This window comes from Henckelia pumila, chromosome 3 (genome assembly GCF_033568475.1).
Source record: "Henckelia pumila isolate YLH828 chromosome 3, ASM3356847v2, whole genome shotgun sequence".
NCBI classification, from domain to species: domain Eukaryota; kingdom Viridiplantae; phylum Streptophyta; class Magnoliopsida; order Lamiales; family Gesneriaceae; genus Henckelia; species Henckelia pumila.
This window is the reverse complement of record NC_133122.1, coordinates 44989622-45008659: the sequence shown is the minus strand read 5'-3', so window position 1 is coordinate 45008659 and position 19038 is coordinate 44989622. Positions and strand designations below refer to the sequence as shown.

Below are 19038 nucleotides of genomic sequence, written 5' to 3'. Positions count from 1 at the left end.
GCCCAAAAGGAAAATTAATATCTCATCCAATTTCACACATTGTTAGACCGTTTGGTTCATGGATTATATGATGATGGATAAATAATCTAAGGATTTTAAATCAATACACTTGGATTATAAAATGGTGCATGACACCAATCATTGAAAGAACTTGAGCTAAATATTGGACATATCAATGATGATTAATCAATCAATGTGTTATCCTTCACACCAAAAATTGCATTTAAGTGTTGCTAATATTGATATGTAAAATGCGAATTACTTAGAAGGTCTTGGGTGTGAAAAACATTTATTATTACTTGCGTGAAATTGATAATGTGAGTTAGAATTCATATAAAAAACATTTATTATTGCATTTCTTTTAACTATTTGACCCATCTTTATGGGGGTAATAATAGAGATGGAGATCAATACTTCTACAATCTAATCTAATTATATATATTTGTTACTTTTTCTCCTAATCTAATGAACTTTGTTCTGCAGCAACACTATGAAAAGCTTAATATTTTCAGATTTCTCTCTTTTTTTAAAAAGAAGAACAAGCAAAGAAGCAAAAGCAAAAGTTCCCCATATTTAAATTTAGCTTAATATTCTCCCCCAAAAAGAAAAATTAGCACAATCTTTTGTCAAAAAATAAAAAATAGCACAATAAATGTGGTTCGATTGGGACCAGAAATGAGAATGAAACATGGCTGCACCACTCCACGTTGTTAGTCCAGAAACTTTCGGCCTCTAAAGTATCCAACTTTTTATCTTATTTCTCTCTTTCTCAAAAAAAGCACTCGCAAAAATCCAACCCCCTTGAATTTGGTTACTAATTATTAAACAATAAATGATTCATTACATCATTCAAGAAAAATGAACCAAGTGTAGCTTCCCCAACACTGCCACCCCCTATTCTCCTCTTAACCACAACGTGTCCTTTTGTATATATATATTTTTATGTGAATCGAATGTTGATTGTCCGCAGGTGTGGGTGGTGGGGGGCCCTGTTCTGGTGATTTTCCCGACGATTCTTGACGATTCGGAGCTATTTATAGAATAACCCAGTTGGTGTAGGGATTCCTACAGTTGAAAGGCTGAATCTTGAAGGTTTTTGGGTGAAATTTGGTTTATTATTTTACAGTCGGAGGTGCCGGAATGGTGTCGCGCGAGAGTGAGATTGATAGGAATCGGAAACTGTTGCTTGGAATAGGGTACTGGGTTCAAGGATTGAGATGCTTTCCATGGATGGGTGTGAATTTCTTCCTCAAAGATGGGTTGAAAATGGATCCCTCCACTCTGCAAATTCTTCAGAATTCAGCCAACTTGCCCATGGTTGCAAAACCCTTCTATGGAATACTCTCTGATTCATTCTACATCTTTGGCCAGCACCGTGTCCCATACATCGCCATTGGAGGTAACCATTTTTCAGTTTATTTCACCTTGAAAATCATAATTAGGTTCCATCGTATAAAGCTGAGCTTTTTAAATTTTCTTCTTATCTTGAACTGAATTTGGTTGGTTCTGTATGTAACTTACGCGTCATTTTGTTTCTTGAAGAAGTTGATGATCTTCTTAGTTCATCATCTTAAGGTAACTACGTTTGAATGTTTGGAGCCTGTGATTCCTACGGCAGTCGATATAATTTGGTTTTACATCTTTTTAAGATTTTGTTCTTGTTTCGATTATTGTTTTTGTCATTGCTGCCTTGTTATCTGGCAGTTTGATGCTGAAATTTAAGTTAATCTTACTTAAAACATGCTTGATTTTCAATTGTCATTTAGATTATGTGAAAATGACCCCTGTCATTCATTATCTCTTTGGCTTGTGGTTTATCTGGCAGAATTCTCTTCCATAATAGTATTAGTGTATAGTCCTGCTTGTTAGAAATGCAAAATACATGTCATATGGCTGATTTGGTAATAGATTTCGTAGTCGCTACCGGGGGATGTGGGGACCTGTGAGATTTATTTTTTCCTTATTTGTGTTGCAAGAAGAGTAGATCATTTTCCCTTTTGATGCATGATCGATTGAATGATATCAAATTCTGCGAGTGCATGATTCCTCCCTATTGGTGTTTTCAATCTCAATTGCGGTGCTCGTATTTGATAGCTCATCATCGCTGTTACCAAAGAATTTTGAGTGTATGGACATTGGTTTGTGAAATAACAACTATGAATATTCTTGCAGTGTTTTTACAAGCAGTAGCATGGTTGGCTATAGCAATTTTTGCCACAACATACTCCTCATTCTTCTCAATCACTGTGTATCTCCTTCTCGGGAATCTTGGTGCTTCAATAGTTGAGGTTGCTAATGATGCCATAGTTGCGGAAACCGGTAAAAAACCCACCTCTTCGAAAAACGTCAAATCATCTTCTTCCGGTGCTCTCCAGTCTTTTACTTGGATGGCCTCGTCAATTGGTGGGGTGCTAGGAAACTTCATTGGAGGCATATCTATCGATCAATTTTCACCTCGAATTATGTTCCTTATCTTCGGTATTCTTCTATGTTTACAGTTCTTGGTGACAATGTTTGTGAGTGAGGATACCTTAGACCTACCAAAAAGTCCATCCAATGTAAGTTTTAAGAAGCAGCTATCGGAACTCTTAGCCGCACTGCAGAAACCAGAAATCTTTTACTCAATAATCTGGTTTGCTCTATCCTATGCCATAATTCCAGCCTTAACCGGCACTATGTTCTTCTACCAAACACAGCACCTAAATATCGAATCATCACTCCTTGGGATATCAAAGGTTTTCGGGCAAGCAGCTATGCTTCTTTGGGGCGTTGTATATAATCGACATCTCAAGTCCATTTCAGGAAGGAAATTAATCGCAGCCGTTCAGATTTCAATGGCCGTGTTCATGATATCAGATTATTTATTTGTCAATGGTGTATACAAGAGCATTGGCATCCCTGACTCCTTGTACGTTATCGTATTCTCAGGCCTGCTCGAGGTTCTATACTTCTTCAAGATTCTACCTTTTACCGTTCTAATGGGGCAACTCTGCCCACCGGGGTACGAGGGTTCTGTAATGGCCTTTGTTATGTCCGCCATCGCTCTTGCTTTTATTGTGAGTGGCTACTTTGGCGTCGCCCTTGCATCCCTCGTTGGAGTAACAGGGGACAATTTCCAGGGTTTGCCACGAGGGCTGTTGATACAGGCGGCATGCACGATTCTGCCTGTTTTCTGGGTGTCCTATATTCCAGACGATCGGAAATCTTCCACGATAAAAAAGAAGGAGAGTTAGGATATTACTGGTTGCAGACTTGATATCTTAAATTAGTCAAAAGTTGAGGTTCTCGGCTAATGCATTTATTTTTTATTCTCGTAAATAAACAATACATACTACAGTATTATGGTTTTTATATGCATATTATGTATTAGATTGATTTGGTCAGATTAAGAAAGAATTCTGAATTTGTGTGACATTTTTCTCTGGTGATGCCAATCAAAATTCTTGAACTGTTTTACGTAGTTTTCTGTAAAGTTTTGAAATTCGTTTTCGAATTACTTTATTCTTCAAACGCAAATAATATTTGGCCAACAGGTTATTCGATTCACAACTGAATTGAATTTTATTTTTTTGTCCTTGCCTTTTGTTTAATTCAAGTGATGCGACAACTCTTTGAAATCAAACAATCATGTTATTCAAACAAAGGAGCCAATACAATCACCAGTCAGTACATCATTTAAAAAAGTAAGAGCATTGTAATAAATAGTAGGACTAGCATAAAAATAGGCTGCTCGAGCCAAGGTATGAGCAACAATATTCGCTTGTCTCCTAGCAAAACAAATTTCAAAGAAAGATTTGCGAGAGAGAATAAGTCGACAACTTTGTATTATTGTTCCAAATTCTGAAAGGTCCATGACATTCGATTAAATTTGTAGACTAAGAACGGATAGGATTTTGAAGTTATTTTTCCGATTGATATTGGAAACTACTTATTTTGAAAAGAATACGATTTCTTGATTTGGAAAAAAAAAATATTCCTTTAATATATTAATAATAATATTATTATTCCCAAATTTCTTTCAAATGCCAAGGTCTTTCGCTTTCATTCTTCCATTCTAATTCTTCAACAGTGAGCCTGTTCGTGCATAATCTCGAACCTACTATTCATTCTTCCATTCCAATTCTTCAATAATGAGCCTGTTCGTGACATAATCTCGAACCTACGAGAGAGATCGTGAACAAAATATCTTATCCATCGAAAGAATTTGCAAAATACTTAACTCAACAAAATCATGAACAAAATAATATATACTTCGAAAGAATTTTCAAAACACCTAACTCAACAATATAAATTATTGTATTGGAAATTTTTTTACATTCCAAGTACTCAATCTAGCAACTTTATACGTTCATTTGTAATTATAAACATACATAGCATTAAAAAAAATTCATTGTGGATAGTAACGGCATGACGGGCCCTTGGTATAAGCAGATTTTGTTTAAAATGGTACCAAACAGAGCCTAAATATATTAATCAGAAAAGAGGTTAGATGTGGTGATTGTTCACGTGCGAATGGATTTAGAACCGCCAAAAACATTCAAATATAGAGGGCCAGTTTGGTAGGGCAGATTAGCTTGGGACAGCGGAGTAATCAAATGTTTGGTATCATTTTAAACAAAATCTGCTTATACCAAGGGCCCGACATTATTCCACTATTCATGAAGGAATTTATGGTATTGTTGTCAATGCCTTGGACACGGTATTAATTGACTCACAATTCAACAGTACTTTTTATTACATCATATTTTACCTTTCTACCCTTTGCCCTAGCATTTAATTCAGCACGCAGTCTTCGTCCTCTATTCCCTCTTGTTCCCGCTTCGAAGGTAAGAAGAGTTGCTTTGTTCTTTGATTTACAATCTGCAATTCTCACATGTTTTAGTCTTCGACGGGCAACTAAAACTCTGCTCTTCGGAGGTATCTGTTTGGTTGAGCTACTGATTTACATGTTTATACCCATTCTATTACTTCTCCAACCATTTGTGACTTATTTCTGCATTTCTTTCATTGATTTGGGCATTTCTTGTTTTTTAGCATTCTCATCTAGTTCTGTTACTTACGCATTCTTACGCATCTCCATTGTTATTAATAATAATTTTGGCCAAACTGTTAGATCGTGTTACTGTGTGCTGTTTGCTCGTCCTTTTCAATTTGAGACATCCATTTTTTTTTTATTCTATGTGAATGTGAATGAATGTGTTATCTTGTGATCCTTATGTTCTTTGTATGTATTTCGGTTTAATTGATTTCAACGACTTGGCTGGTGCCTTACACAAAATATTTTTGGATTATTGAGATTTGTTGCAAGATGGATAATAGACGTAGGAAACTTCTAATATTTCTCGTCGTACAACAACTGCTTTGTCGAAATATGTTGTTGATATGCCTTCTAATATACCTACGAAGAAGGAGGTTGAGAAAAAGACGTCGTACCATTCGAAGAGATGCTCTATATACAATATGGTCAATAAGATCCCTAGTCAAATCAGTCATTTGCGTAGGATTATTGATGCTGGAGATGCTCAATGTTTAATAAACTTAAGAATGACTCGAAACGCATTTGGAAGACTTTGTTACCTTGTAAGTACCATAGGGGGTGTAGCAGATTCAAGATATGTGACAGTGGAGGAGAAAGTAGCGATGTTCTTGTCTATTTTGGCGCACCATAAAAAAAACCGTGTTGTGGGCCACAATTATAGACGTAGCGGTCAAACCATTAGCGCTTATTTTCATGAAGTGTTGCACTCCGTTCTGAAGTTATATCTTCTTCTGCTTATCAAACCAACCGCGGTTGATGTAAACTGCACCAACGATACATGGAAATGGTTCAAGGTAAAGCTTTGTTCTGAATTTGGATTACCCTAATGCATATCAATCCATATTTCTGTTATCTGCAACCTGTTATTTTTTCAACTAATTGTAGGGGTGTCTTGGTGCATTGGATGGAACACATATTCCGGTTCATGTCTCTACACGAGATAAAGCAAAGTATAGGATTAGAAAAGGAATATTAGCTGTGAATGTCCTTGGAGTATGCGATCAGAATATGAACTTCATTTACGCCTTGACTGGGTGGGAAGGCTCTGCAGCAGATGCTCGAGTTCTTCGAAATGCATTGACGCGAGAGGTTGATTTTTTTAAGGTTCCAGTAGGTAATTTCACAATTATAAATTATAAAATTGTGTTATGTTTTTGTAGATAATTCATTAATTTAAATCAGAAAAATTCTTCTTCACATTTGAAAAATTATAGGTTGATTTTCAATTTCCTGTAGGTTGTTACTATCTCTGTGATAATGGATATGCAAACGTCGAGGGATTTTTAACTCCGTATCGACGAGTAAGGTATCACAGGGATGCATGGGGTCATCGTGAGGGTGGACCGGAAAATTACAAGGAATTATTTAATTGGCGGCATGCCCAGGCTCGAAATGTAATTGAAAGAGCGTTTGGTCTATTGAAGAAAAGATGGGCAATACTGCGAAGTCCCTCTTTCTACCCTTTGAGCGTGCAAAACCAGATTATTCTCGCTTGTATTTTGTTACATAATTTTATCAGATCTCAAATGCCAGATGACTCGTTAGAAGAAGTTGGCGAAGAATATGCTTGTGTGGCTGATGAATCCCAAACTGGTTTCATCAGTACAGTGCAATCTTCTGAGTTGTGGGATGATTGGAGAGAGCAACTTGCACTGTCAATGTGGAACACCAATAATTAAGCTTTCCTTGTATTTTTTATGGTTTCATTACTTTGTGTGACGTTGAGTATTATTTTACCATGTATTTGTTCTCAAGACCATGTTTAGCTGCCGAAGTTATTGAAGTGACTTGGTTTCTTCCGTTATCTATGAATGTTTAAGTTACTGATGCTAAATATTTTTCAATCACTTCGTCTAAACATGCATTGACCAGGTTGACACATTTGTGTGTTTTCTTGAATATATTATATACAGTTGGTGATGGACAGTGGCACGAGCTCGGCAAGTGGGATCGGTCTGCTCAAGAAAGCTGAGAAGACAAGACGTAGTTGGAGTACAAAAGAAGAAGAATGTTTGATCCAATCTCTAAAGGACTTGGTGACAAAGGGTTGGAGAAGTGAAAATGGATTTAGAGCAGGTTATTTATCTTTACTAGAGCAAGCATTGCATAAGTCAATTCCTGGTTGTACGTTACGTGGAAGTCCCCATATAAACTCGAAGATGCATGTATGGAAGAAAGCCTACAGTTCGTTGGTGACTATATTAAGTCGGAGTGGATTTGGATGGAACGACACCAATCATACGATCGATGCTACTGACGAAACCTGGGAGTCGATCGTTAAGGTACTCTCGACCCTTTAGAAATAATATGCATTGTTGATAGGTTACCTATAATTTATTCAATAATACACGCAGGCAGATCCGAAATTGAAGTCACTGAGGCACAAGCAGTGGACGCTTTACGACGATTGGTGTGAGATTTTTGGGTACAAACGAGCAGCGGGTGATCATTCAAAGGGCTACCATCGTGCACTCCAGGAGGTTTTAGCATTGGAACCAACTGATGTCGTCAATCTGGAAATTACAAATTCGTACATTCCAACTGGTTTTGATGATTCAGTAGGTGAAACTGAATCTCCAGCATCCAAACCAACAACATGTGCCACTTCAAAAATGAGGAAACGAAAGCAGCCAGTTACTGATGATGATTCCATTATCGATGCGATTAACAACTTGTCTCATATCACGAAAGATACGTTAAGCGAGTTGGTGGTGACGCTCGGTGCTGAAGATAAGATTTCAGTTGCTCAAGACAAGGTATTCGAGGCATTGGAGGGTATACATAAATTCACAGATGACGAGAAGATTGTTGCGGCATCATTGTTATTCAACAATCACAATGACTTGGCACTATTCCAACGATTGTCTGAACCGGGAAGAATACGATTGGTGAACAGGTTGCTGAAGGATCAGTAAGGATTCCTGATTGGTATCATATTTTGAACAGAATCCCCATCCAAGATGTTTTTGAAGGCATAGCCACCCAACGGTTTAGTTATTTTCTCCCCTAATGTAGTTTTGATGTGCGTGGTATTCTATTATATTGGGCTATTGTAAATTTATCTATTGGTGATACAAACAACCATACTATGACCTATTCTTGGATGTAATGAAAGTTTCTGTTAATGTATTTTCAATTATTATGTCTTCTACGATTTCTTCAATTGGGATTAATTTCATGTGTTGGTATTGATGGCATTCTTGAAGTTGGAATTTTGTCATTCATGTATTTTGTTGGCTGGTGTATAAACATGTTCCTGTTTTGTTGATGTGTTAGTCAAATGTTAGTTTTTGCAAATATACTAAATGATTATAGGTGCTTTCTGAACTATGTATTCGATGGTAAGATGGCATCTCCAGATCGCTAGAGAAATGATACAAACAGAGAGATTTTGTTTGTAATAGAAAACCATATCATTATGCATCAACATAAGTTCAACACTAGAAAATGGTTTAGTGGTGATTGTACATTTTTGCCGTCTACCGACTTTCATATGTTCCCTACAACCAACATACATATGCCAAAAAGTTAACCACAACTTACTTACAACGGAAATACTTTAGACATCATTTCCGGGATGCAAAACATAGTCAATGTGGTACAAAATAGTAGGGACAATCACCAAACCATACTAATATACCCATATTAAGATAGTGAGTTCGATGACTGCGAGCTGCGTGGGTAATCCGAGTCACTAGTGGTATCATCAATGATGATGTAGTAACCCAGAAACCATTTTAAGATAATAATATGTTAAACATGATTAAGGGTTGGTATTTAACCAATTTCGGAGTGTTATTGGACTTCAGAAGTAAAATTTGGGCTTTTTAATTTTGGGCCGGATAGTAAGCTCCGATCCCAGATAGTAAGCTCCGATCCTGGATAGTAAGCTCCGATTGGAACGGAAGCTCCGATCCTGGAACGGAAGTTCCGATCCCCAGCTGCCAGAAATGATCGATGACTCAGTCGCGAGTTTTGACAAGTGTTGATCATAGAGTAGATCGGAAGCTCCGATCGTAGATCGGAAGTTCCGATCCTGGCGTGGCATACATGCACGCAATGAGCTGGATCGGAAGCTCCGATTCCGAAATCGGAAGTTCCGATCCTGGCCGAGAAATTTGGCTATAAATAGGGCCGTTCAGAGTTCATTTTCAATTACGAATTCCCGAGTTTCCTTCTTCAGTTATATAGTGTGAGATATACACTTGAGGGCCCTATCGGTTATAATAGAGGTTTTGGAATAACCAAGGTGTGGTTATAGTCATCCAGGACTAGCAACTCCAAAGGGATAACTACGGACGAAGGTATGGTCCGGGAATCTATTTAAGTTTTGGGAGTACTTATTAGCTTAGTTAAGGCTTATAGAATTTATGTAGTGATACGATGAATTTTTGAATATAGGCTTGGAACATAGGATCCTATTATACTTGAACTAGCCTAGAGGTACGTACACATTGACTGAGATTGCCAGCGAGTATACATGTTTATATGTTGCATTTATTTGGCATTATTATATGGCATGATGTATGCTTTACCGTCTTCTATACTCATATGTCATGTGCATATACACGTTGAGCCTATACCTTGTTATACCTGATTATAGAGCCGCTCAGCTCTATACTCGATAGTCTGTCACTGAGAGTACCGCGACGGCGGGGGCATTTATGTCTGTCTACTCTGGTGTACTAGACGAGTGTGGTTGCACCCAGAGGTTGATCCGTGCGGTGGCAGCACTCATATGGCGCCGGTTCTGAGCATGATTTTTCAGATGATCTTTTACCAGTCATCATATAGCATGCATTATATACATATGTTTACTCATGTCTATGTACTGGGCGTAGCGCTCATGTCCTAGTTGTTATCTTGGACACCCTATTCCATGGGGCAGGTCGCAGGATGGACGGAGCTGGTAGTTCAAGGCAGGACTAGGGAGCAGGAGCTTTGAAAGTTTTTATACAGCATGATTTATTAGCTGTATAATGTTTACTTTTAAGAATTTCTATTTGGTTGTATCACTACAGATTTAAGCCTGGATTATATTACTAAGCTGATATGTAAATTATGGATTATGTTTCCGCACGTTTTACTCTGTTAAGTATTTTGTTGTATTAAGTTTAATGCATGCTATTAGTTGCCAGTTAGTAGGTGATTCCATGCAGGGTCACTACATTTTTGGTATCAGAGCATGCATAGATTTTGGGATTAGTACTTGAGATTTAGAATTAGTTAGAGTAATTCTTGCGCATTTGGGATTTTAATGTGCAATTCTTTTCAGGATATGGCTAACGAGAGTCACGGTAGTGTTGGCCAGGGAAGTGGTCATCATCATCGTCGCCATCATCATCAGGATGATCAACATCGTCCTCATGAGGGTCGACGTCGCTATACTATTAATAAGTTTATGCAGGTAGGACCGAAACCCTTAGTGGGAGGCGAGAATCCTGAACAAGCTAGAAGCTGGATGTCTAAACTTGAGAGCACGTTCCGAGCTTTCGAGTGTACTGAGGAGCAGAAACTGGAAGTTCTAGAATTCGTTCTAGAGGATAGAGCACGTTTTTGGTGGGATGCCAAGGTTGCTCAGGCATGTACTGAGAGATGACAGGTGACTTGGGGGGATTTCTGTCGGGAGTTTCAGAAATTGTATTTTCCTCCGGCTGTTCGCCAAGCACGATCTATGGAGTTGCTTACTTTGAGGCAAGGATCAATGACTATTGATCAGTATCAGCAGCGATTTCTTGATCTGCTACCTTTCAGTCCTCATATTAATGCGAGTGATGCGTCGAAGTATGATATCTTTCTGCAAGGCCTGAACCAAGATATCTACTCTCAGGTTGTCGTCTGTGATGACCCGGTATCTTATGAGACTTTGGTGAAACGTTGCCGTCTTGTGGAGACCAGCAACAGGCGTGGACAGTTGATGATGCCAGCACAGCCTAGTGGATTTGTTGAGCCTCGAGCTCAATCTGTTGTGCCATCTGTACCTACGTCTTCTTCTACTCCTACTACTTCATCTGGATCTCGTGGTTCACGAGGTATGTTCCGTTTTGGGAAGAAGAAGAAGAAGGAGGAGTTTTGTAGCCACTGTGGTGGGAAGCATCCTGTAGCTTCATGTCGGAGAGCTACTGGGGCTTGTTATATTTGTGGTCAGCAGGGACATCTGCGGAGAGATTGTCCTCAGCGCATGGGTTCTGCTAGTGGATCGGGATCCTAGGTTGGATCTTAGGCTTCTACTTTTCCACGTCAGCAGCCAGCACCACAGAGTTCCTCTGGTTATCGTCCCCAGACTCAAGGGCAGGTGTTTGCTCTGTCTCAGGAGCAGGCTACTGAGGGAAGCGATCGCATGTTGGCAGGTAACTTCTTGTTATGTGGTATTCCTGCACTTGTATTAATTGATACTGGAGCATCGCATTCCTTTATTTCTAGTCGCTTCGTTAATAGACATAGATTACCTTACGTATCATTAGATATGGATTTAGTTGTATCTACTCCGTTGGAACAGGAGGTAGTAACTAAGCGTCTAGTGATGGGTTGCCTTCTGGAGTTTGAGAGTAATGTGTTATCGGCTAATTTGATGATATTAGCGATGACGGATTTTGATTGTATTTTGGGAATAGATATGCTGACTTTGTATCACGCTACTGTGGATTGTTATCAGCGTCTGGTACAGTTTCATCCCATTGAGGGTGATAGCTGGTACTTTTATGGTGAGGGTGCGCGACCTCCGATGCCACTTGTTTCGGCTCTGAAGGCATGTCATGTCTTGGAGTCAGGTGGGGAGGGCTACCTCATCTATGCAGTTGATATGTCCATGAGTAGTACGGGTATTGATCAGCTACCGTTTGTCAGCGAGTTTCCTGACGTATTCCCTGATGAGATTCCTGGTTTTCCTCCGGTTCGAGAGGTTGAATTTGGTATTGATCTAGTACCAGGAACTACGCCTATATCCCGAGCACCTTATCGTCTAGCACCGTCAGAGATGAGGGAATTGAAACAACAGTTGCAAGATCTGCTTGATAAGGGATATATTCGTCCGAGTGTTTCTCCGTGGGGAGCACCTGTTTTGTTTGTCAAGAAAAAAGATGGATCGATACGATTATGTATTGATTACAGGCAGTTGAATCGTGTCATCATCAAGAATAAGTATCCTTTGCCGCGAATTGATGATCTGTTCGATCAACTACAGGGTACTTCTATTTATTCAAAGATAGATCTGAGATCTGGATACCATCAGATGCGGGTACGAGACTCAGATATATCTACGACTGATTTCAGAACCAGATACGGGCATTATGAGTTTCTGGTGATGCCATTCGGTTTGACGAATGCACCGGCAGTCTTTATGAATCTGATGAATCAGGTATTTCGAGATTATCTGGATAGATTTGTCATCGTCTTCATAGATGATATTCTTGTTTATTCTCATGACAAGGATGAGCATGCACAACATTTGAGGATTGTTCTACAGACGTTACGAGATAAGCAGCTATATGCGAAATTGAGCAAGTGTGAATTCTGGCTTGATCGGGTAGTATTTCTCGGTCATGTGATTTCAAGTGAAGGGATATCTGTTGATCCTAGTAAGATAGAGGCAGTGCTGAACTGGTCTCGTCCGACAACGGTTGCTGAGATTCGTAGTTTCTTGGGTCTAGCGGGATATTACCGTCGGTTCATCGAGAATTTTTCACAGTTGGCCAGGCCTTTGACTCAGCTTACTCGGAAATATGTTACCTTAATTTGGTCCTCGGATTGTGAGGAGTCATTTCACGAGTTGCGTAGACGTCTTACTACTGCACCTGTGTTAGCTCTACCTTCTGGATCAGGAGGTTATGTTGTCTATACTGATGCCTCTGGTCAGGGGTTAGGATGTGTTTTTACACAGCATGGACATGTTATTGCCTATGCTTCTCGACAGTTGAAGTCACATGAGAGTAATTATCCAGTGCATGATCTCGAGTTAGCCGCCATTGTATTTGCGCTCAAGATTTGGAGACATTATCTTTATGGCAAGAAATTTGAGATATTTACGGATCACAAGAGTTTGAAGTATTTATTCACTCAGGCAGAGTTGAATATGCGACAGAGACGCTGGATGGATCTTCTGAAGGATTATGATTGTGAAATCAAATATCATCCAGGTTCTGCTAATCTTACTGCTGATGCCTTGAGTCGGCAGGTGAGACTGTCTGCACTTCAGACTAATGAAATATCTCATATGATTCAAGAGTGCTGTTCATTGAGTTTTACGCTCAAGCATAAGAAAGGGAGGAATGAGATTCGTTTGTATACTATTCTATCTGAGCCAGCATTGTATTCTCGGATCAGAGATGCTCAGATATCTGATGTTAAGACTCAGCGATTGGCACGTCTAGCCAATGGAGTTAATACATCTGGATTCCATTTTCAGGCAGATGGTTTATTGTGTCTATCCAATAGAGTGGTTGTACCTAATGTTGCGGAGCTCAGGAATGATATTCTATCTCAAGCTCACAGGAGTCGATTATCAGTTCATCCTGGAAGTATGAAAATGTATAAGGACTTGCGAACTAGATTCTGGTGGAAGGGGATGAAGCGAAGTGTGTATCAATTTGTTTCGAGATGTTTGGTTTGTCAACAGGTCAAGGCTGAACATCGACGACCAGGTGGATTACTGCAGAATCTTGAGATTCTCGAATGGAAGTGGGAGCACGTAACTATGGATTTTGTCACCCACTTACCTATGACGTCACGTCAGTGTGATTCTATCTGGGTCGTTGTTGACCGTTTGACGAAATCAGCACACTTTATTCCTTATAACCGGGAGTATTCTTATGATCGCATGACACGCTTATATATCCATGAGATTGTGCGATTACATGGGATTCCAGTGAGTATTGTCAGTGATAGAGATCCGCGATTTACTTCACGTTTTTGGGGTAGTTTTCAGCAGGCATTGGGTACCACTATGAGTTTGAGCACTGCGTATCATCCGGAGACTGATGGGCAGTCAGAGCGCACTATTCGTACGCTGGAGGATATGCTACGTTCTTCTGTCATGGACTTTGGTTTATCTTGGCAGGATCATTTACATTTGATTGAATTTGCCTACAATAACAGTTATCATCGTAGTATTGATATGTCACCTTTCGAGGCATTGTATGGTCGACGGTGTCGTACTCCGTTATTCTGGGATGAAGTCGGGGAACGGCAAGTCGAGGGTCCTGAATTGGTGCAGCAGATTGTAGACAAGGTAGATTTGATCAAGCATAGGATCAAAGTTGCTCAAGATAGACAAGCCAGTTATGCGAATATTCGCCGCAGGCCACTTCAGTTTGAGCCTGGTGAATATGTTTTTCTGCGAGTATCACCTTTCAGGAAGGTGATGAGATTCGGTGTGAAAGGCAAGTTGTCTCCTCGTTACATTGGGCCTTTCCAGATACTGGAGAAGATCGGAGATGTTGCTTATCGTTTGGCTTTACCGCCATCTCTTTCCAATATACACAATGTTTTTCATGTGTCGTTGCTTCGACAGTACATAGCTGATGAATCTCATGTGATTCAGTCTACTGATATTCAGCTAGAGCCAGATCTGTCTTTTGTTGAACGACCAATCTGTATCCTAGACAGGAAGGAGAAATTTCTTCGTAACAAGACTATACCACTTGTGATGGTACAGTGGCAGCACCGAGGCGTTGAAGAAGCAACTTGGGAAACTGAGAGTCGTATGCGAGCAGAATATCCTGAGTTGTTTGCTTTGTATTTTTGATTACCATGTAAGCTGTAATTACCGTTGTTGTAATAAGACATGGTTTGATGTTTCATATTGTTATCTTGATTTATCTTTAGATGTTATTTCGCGGACAAAATATCTAAAGGTGGGGAGAATGTAGTAACCCAGAAACCATTTTAAGATAATAATATGTTAAACATGATTAAGGGTTGGTATTTAACCAATTTCGGAGTGTTATTGAAATTCAGAAGTAAAATTTGGGCTTTTTAATTTTGGGCCGGATAGTAAGCTCTGATCCCAGATAGTAAGCTCCGATCCTGGATAGTAAGCTCCGATCCTGGATAGTAAGCTCCGATCGGAACGGAAGCTCCGATCCTGGAACGGAAGTTCCGATCCCCAGCTGCCAGAAATGATCGATGACTCAATCGCGAGTTTTGACAAGTGTTGATCATAGAGTAGATCGGAAGCTCCGATCGTAGATCGGAAGTAATCCTGGCGTGGCATACATGCACGCAATGAGCTGGATCGGAAGCTCCGATTCCGAAATCGGAAGTTCCGATCCTGGCCGAGAAATTTGTCTATAAATAGGGCCGTTCAGAGTTCATTTTCAATTACGAATTCCCGAGTTTCCTTCTTCAGTTATATAGTGTGAGATATACACTTGAGGGCCCTATCGGTTATAATAGAGGTTCTGGAATAACCAAGGTGTGGTTATAGTCATCCAGGACTAGCAACTCCAAAGGGCTAACTACGGACGAAGGTATGGTCCGGGAATCTATTTAAGTTTTGGGAGTACTTATTAGCTTAGTTAAGGCTTATAGAATTTATGTAGTGATACGATGAATTTTTGAATATAGGCTTGGAACCTAGGATCCTATTATACTTGAACTAGCCTAGAGGTACGTACACATTGACTGAGATTGCCAGCGAGTATACATGTTTATATGTTGCATTTATTTGGCATTATTATATGGCATGATGTATGCTTTACCGTCTTCTATACTCATATGTCATGTGCATATACACGTTGAGCCTATACCTTGTTATACCTGATTATAGAGCCGCTCAGCTCTATACTCGATAGTCTGTCACTGAGAGTACCGCGACGGCGGGGGAATTTATGTCTGTCTACTCTGGTGTACTAGACGAGTGTGGTTGCACCCAGAGGTTGATCCGTGCGGTGGCAGCACTCATATGGCGCCGGTTCTGAGCATGATTTTTCAGATGATCTTTTACCAGTCATCATGTAACATGCATTATATACATATGTTTACTCATGTCTATGTACTGGGCGTAGCGCTCACATCCTAGTTGTTATCTTGGACACCCTATTCCATGGGGCAGGTCGCAGGATGGACGGAGCTGGTAGTTCAAGGCAGGACTAGGGAGCAGGAGCTTTGAAAGTTTTTATACAGCACGATTTATTAGCTGTATAATGTTTACTTTTAAGAATTTCGATTTGGTTGTATCACTACAGATTTAAGCCTGGATTATATTACTAAGCTGATATGTAAATTATGGATTATGTTTCCGCACGTTTTACTCTGTTAAGTATTTTGATGTATTAAGTTTAATGCATGTTATTAGTTGCCAGTTAGTAGGTGATTCCATGCAGGGTCACTACAGATGACTACCGTCGGGTCGTTACGAAGAGCTTCTGCATCGATAGCTAATGTTTTCTCTCCTTCTCCATCCACTTTGTCGGTAACAATGGCCTTGTCATGGGCGACAACGTCAACCACATTTTGCACGGGAATATCATCATTCGTATTAGTTGATGGTGGATCATCCGCCTCATCTTCAGAAGATAGCTGCACAACTTCTACATATTCATCCTCAGAATCACTACTTGATATAAGAAATATTTCAGTGGGTATGGAGACAGTGTCGTTGGTTGATGATGGTTTGGAGGAGGATCCTACAGAATCGCTCATATTTCCTTTGAATGATAAGGGTGCGTTTATGAAGGGATATATTGCTCGAGCAATGTAGATATATATATTACAGATGGGTCTCCTCATTAATGAGATCAACCACCAAAGTTGCCTGAACGAGTGATGAAAACAGTTTTTGCTACAATGAGTTGAGTTATTATGACAAGATGTTGGTGGTTGTGCATCAAATCTACCATGAAGTAAAAAATATATTGTGGTTGGAAAGATCTCACAACTCTTCAGAAGTTTAATTCATGAAATAAGGAGTCCAATATCGTAGCAGAAGCATGGGCCATGTTGACAGACAAATGAGAATGATAAGTAATATAAAATTGTGAAGATTAATTAATATGTTCTAACAAAATATAATCATAAAGTAAGTTTAGAAAAGTAAGTGATGGTGTAAAAAAATTAAGTGATTTACATTGCAAAATTTTAAAAACTAGAACACGGTAGTGGAACATGTAAATTGGTTTGTAGCATGGTATATGATAATATAGGCTGAAATGAAATCAAAATCATACAACAAACAAGATCTTTATAATAGATCACAAACGTACAGTTAGCTACACAAATGTGTTGTCCACACATGTCTTGTAACATGAGATAACAGAGGTACTACACTCCTTGTTTAGGGAAAACTACACAAAATACAACATATGTGGTGGCCAAAGTAGCATATTTGAATAGCATACATTAATTAGCATCGTCTTTGAAGCTAAATGACCGCAACTTTTTCTCAATTCCGTCATATATTTTTGCAACCCTTAAGGCATTTTGCCTTTGCTCATGTGCCAACTGTATCTGTGCGTCGATAAGTTGCCTCATGGTGTTTGATTCATTGGTTTGACCCGACGTTGAAGTTGCCGTTGAACTAGATCCTTCGCTGTGGGGAGTACAAGGGGCTTGCCTTGATTGACGCTTCGCCATGTGGTTAGCATAAGCCTTCACTGATTCTTCTCTAGTAGGATAAGAACTGTGCAACGAGTATTTGAATCCGACAACTTCGTCTTCTGCTTCCGGCCAACTATTATAAATTCCAGGGTTTCGTCCCTTGAAAACTACATATGTTTTGCCCTGACAGATACAAAAACAAAAGAGAAAATTAATTTGCATACAAGAACTAAATCTCAACGAAAATTGGTTGTATCTGGGAAGTGAAGACATCACCATTTCCGATCACTGCTCCACTTATGTGTATTTGAATCTGCAAAATCACAATAATACTACACTTCCAATATACAAGAATGGTATCAAATTCAATTACAAAAAGAAATGTTCAGGGAATAATGTGCCTCCAGAGATGTGGCTTATATGTGTTCAAGAAACATTAGTGAAGATGTCAATCATTTCGAATATGGACACGCTCATATGGTGGCATGTGATAGGATCTAAAAATTTTATGAAGATGCAAAAATGATGATTCCATAACCATAAATTGTGGAGTATGACATTCACACCCATGGATATCAGTACATCACCTCGAACCTATACATTGGGCATTCGGTCGAAAAAATGGGAAGCTAAACAAATTAATGAACACAAATTTATACCGAGAACGCAAGAAATTTATTTTAAACATATACTGCACAGAATTACGACACAAAAAATACATAAATTACCAACCATTACAGAGGTTGGGATCTCGTATAACTGATAATTTCCAACACCGTGTGCAAATTATATTAAAGCTTACATCAAATTCTTCAATAAAATATGAGATCAACGTAGCCAATGTAGAACCAAATGATTTTACAATATGAAATACCTTCGGGAGGATTTTGTTTCTTGTGTTCTGCTGAATGATAATGACTCTGAAGATGGGAATTTTCCCATCATTGGTGGTTGCGGGATAAACCTCATCTTTACTTGTGTGGTAGAAAGGTTGCCCACGGTAGGTGAGGGCATTTTTGGAAAATATCCTATTATTAATATATATCTCATGGGTTATCCATGTTAGCAAACAAGGATACATATTATTTATTTAACTTTATCATTCATACCAAACAACATATTATATTAATTAATATTTACGTTATCCCTTAATAATCCATCAAATTATCAATCCATCAATTGTCCTATCAAGGTAACCAAACACAGCCAAAGATGATAAATTCTTGGATGAGACAGGTTAAAGGAACGTGGAGATCGACAGGTCGACTTCACATATTGTTTTATTATTAGCTAACTTAATTTGATAAAATTGGCACACATCCTTACAAGTGACATGATTTGAACGACATATGAATTCTAATATAAAATGACATTAATATAAATTAAATTAAAAAATTATTTCATATATTATAATATGAAACTTTCTTGTAAAAGGAACTAAAATTGGGGAAAAAATTACTGATTGA

General features: G+C 39.0%; 2 protein-coding genes across 2 annotated transcripts; both read left to right on the top strand.

Moving 5' to 3' along the window:
* Positions 1-716: 716 nt before the first annotated feature.
* Positions 717-3439, top strand: LOC140891508 (probable folate-biopterin transporter 7). The gene is made up of 2 exons (XM_073300027.1): positions 717-1399; positions 2173-3439. Exons 1-2 carry the CDS (start codon positions 1141-1143, stop codon positions 3231-3233), a joined length of 1320 nt encoding a protein of 439 aa, XP_073156128.1. The 5' UTR covers positions 717-1140; the 3' UTR covers positions 3234-3439.
* Positions 3440-5382: 1943 nt separating this feature from the next.
* On the top strand, positions 5383-6717 carry LOC140888620 (uncharacterized). The gene is made up of 3 exons (XM_073296319.1): positions 5383-5832; positions 5924-6152; positions 6275-6717. The coding sequence occupies exons 1-3, from the start codon at positions 5383-5385 to the stop codon at positions 6715-6717; spliced, it is 1122 nt and encodes a 373-aa protein (XP_073152420.1).
* The last annotated feature ends 12321 nt before the right edge of the window (positions 6718-19038 follow it).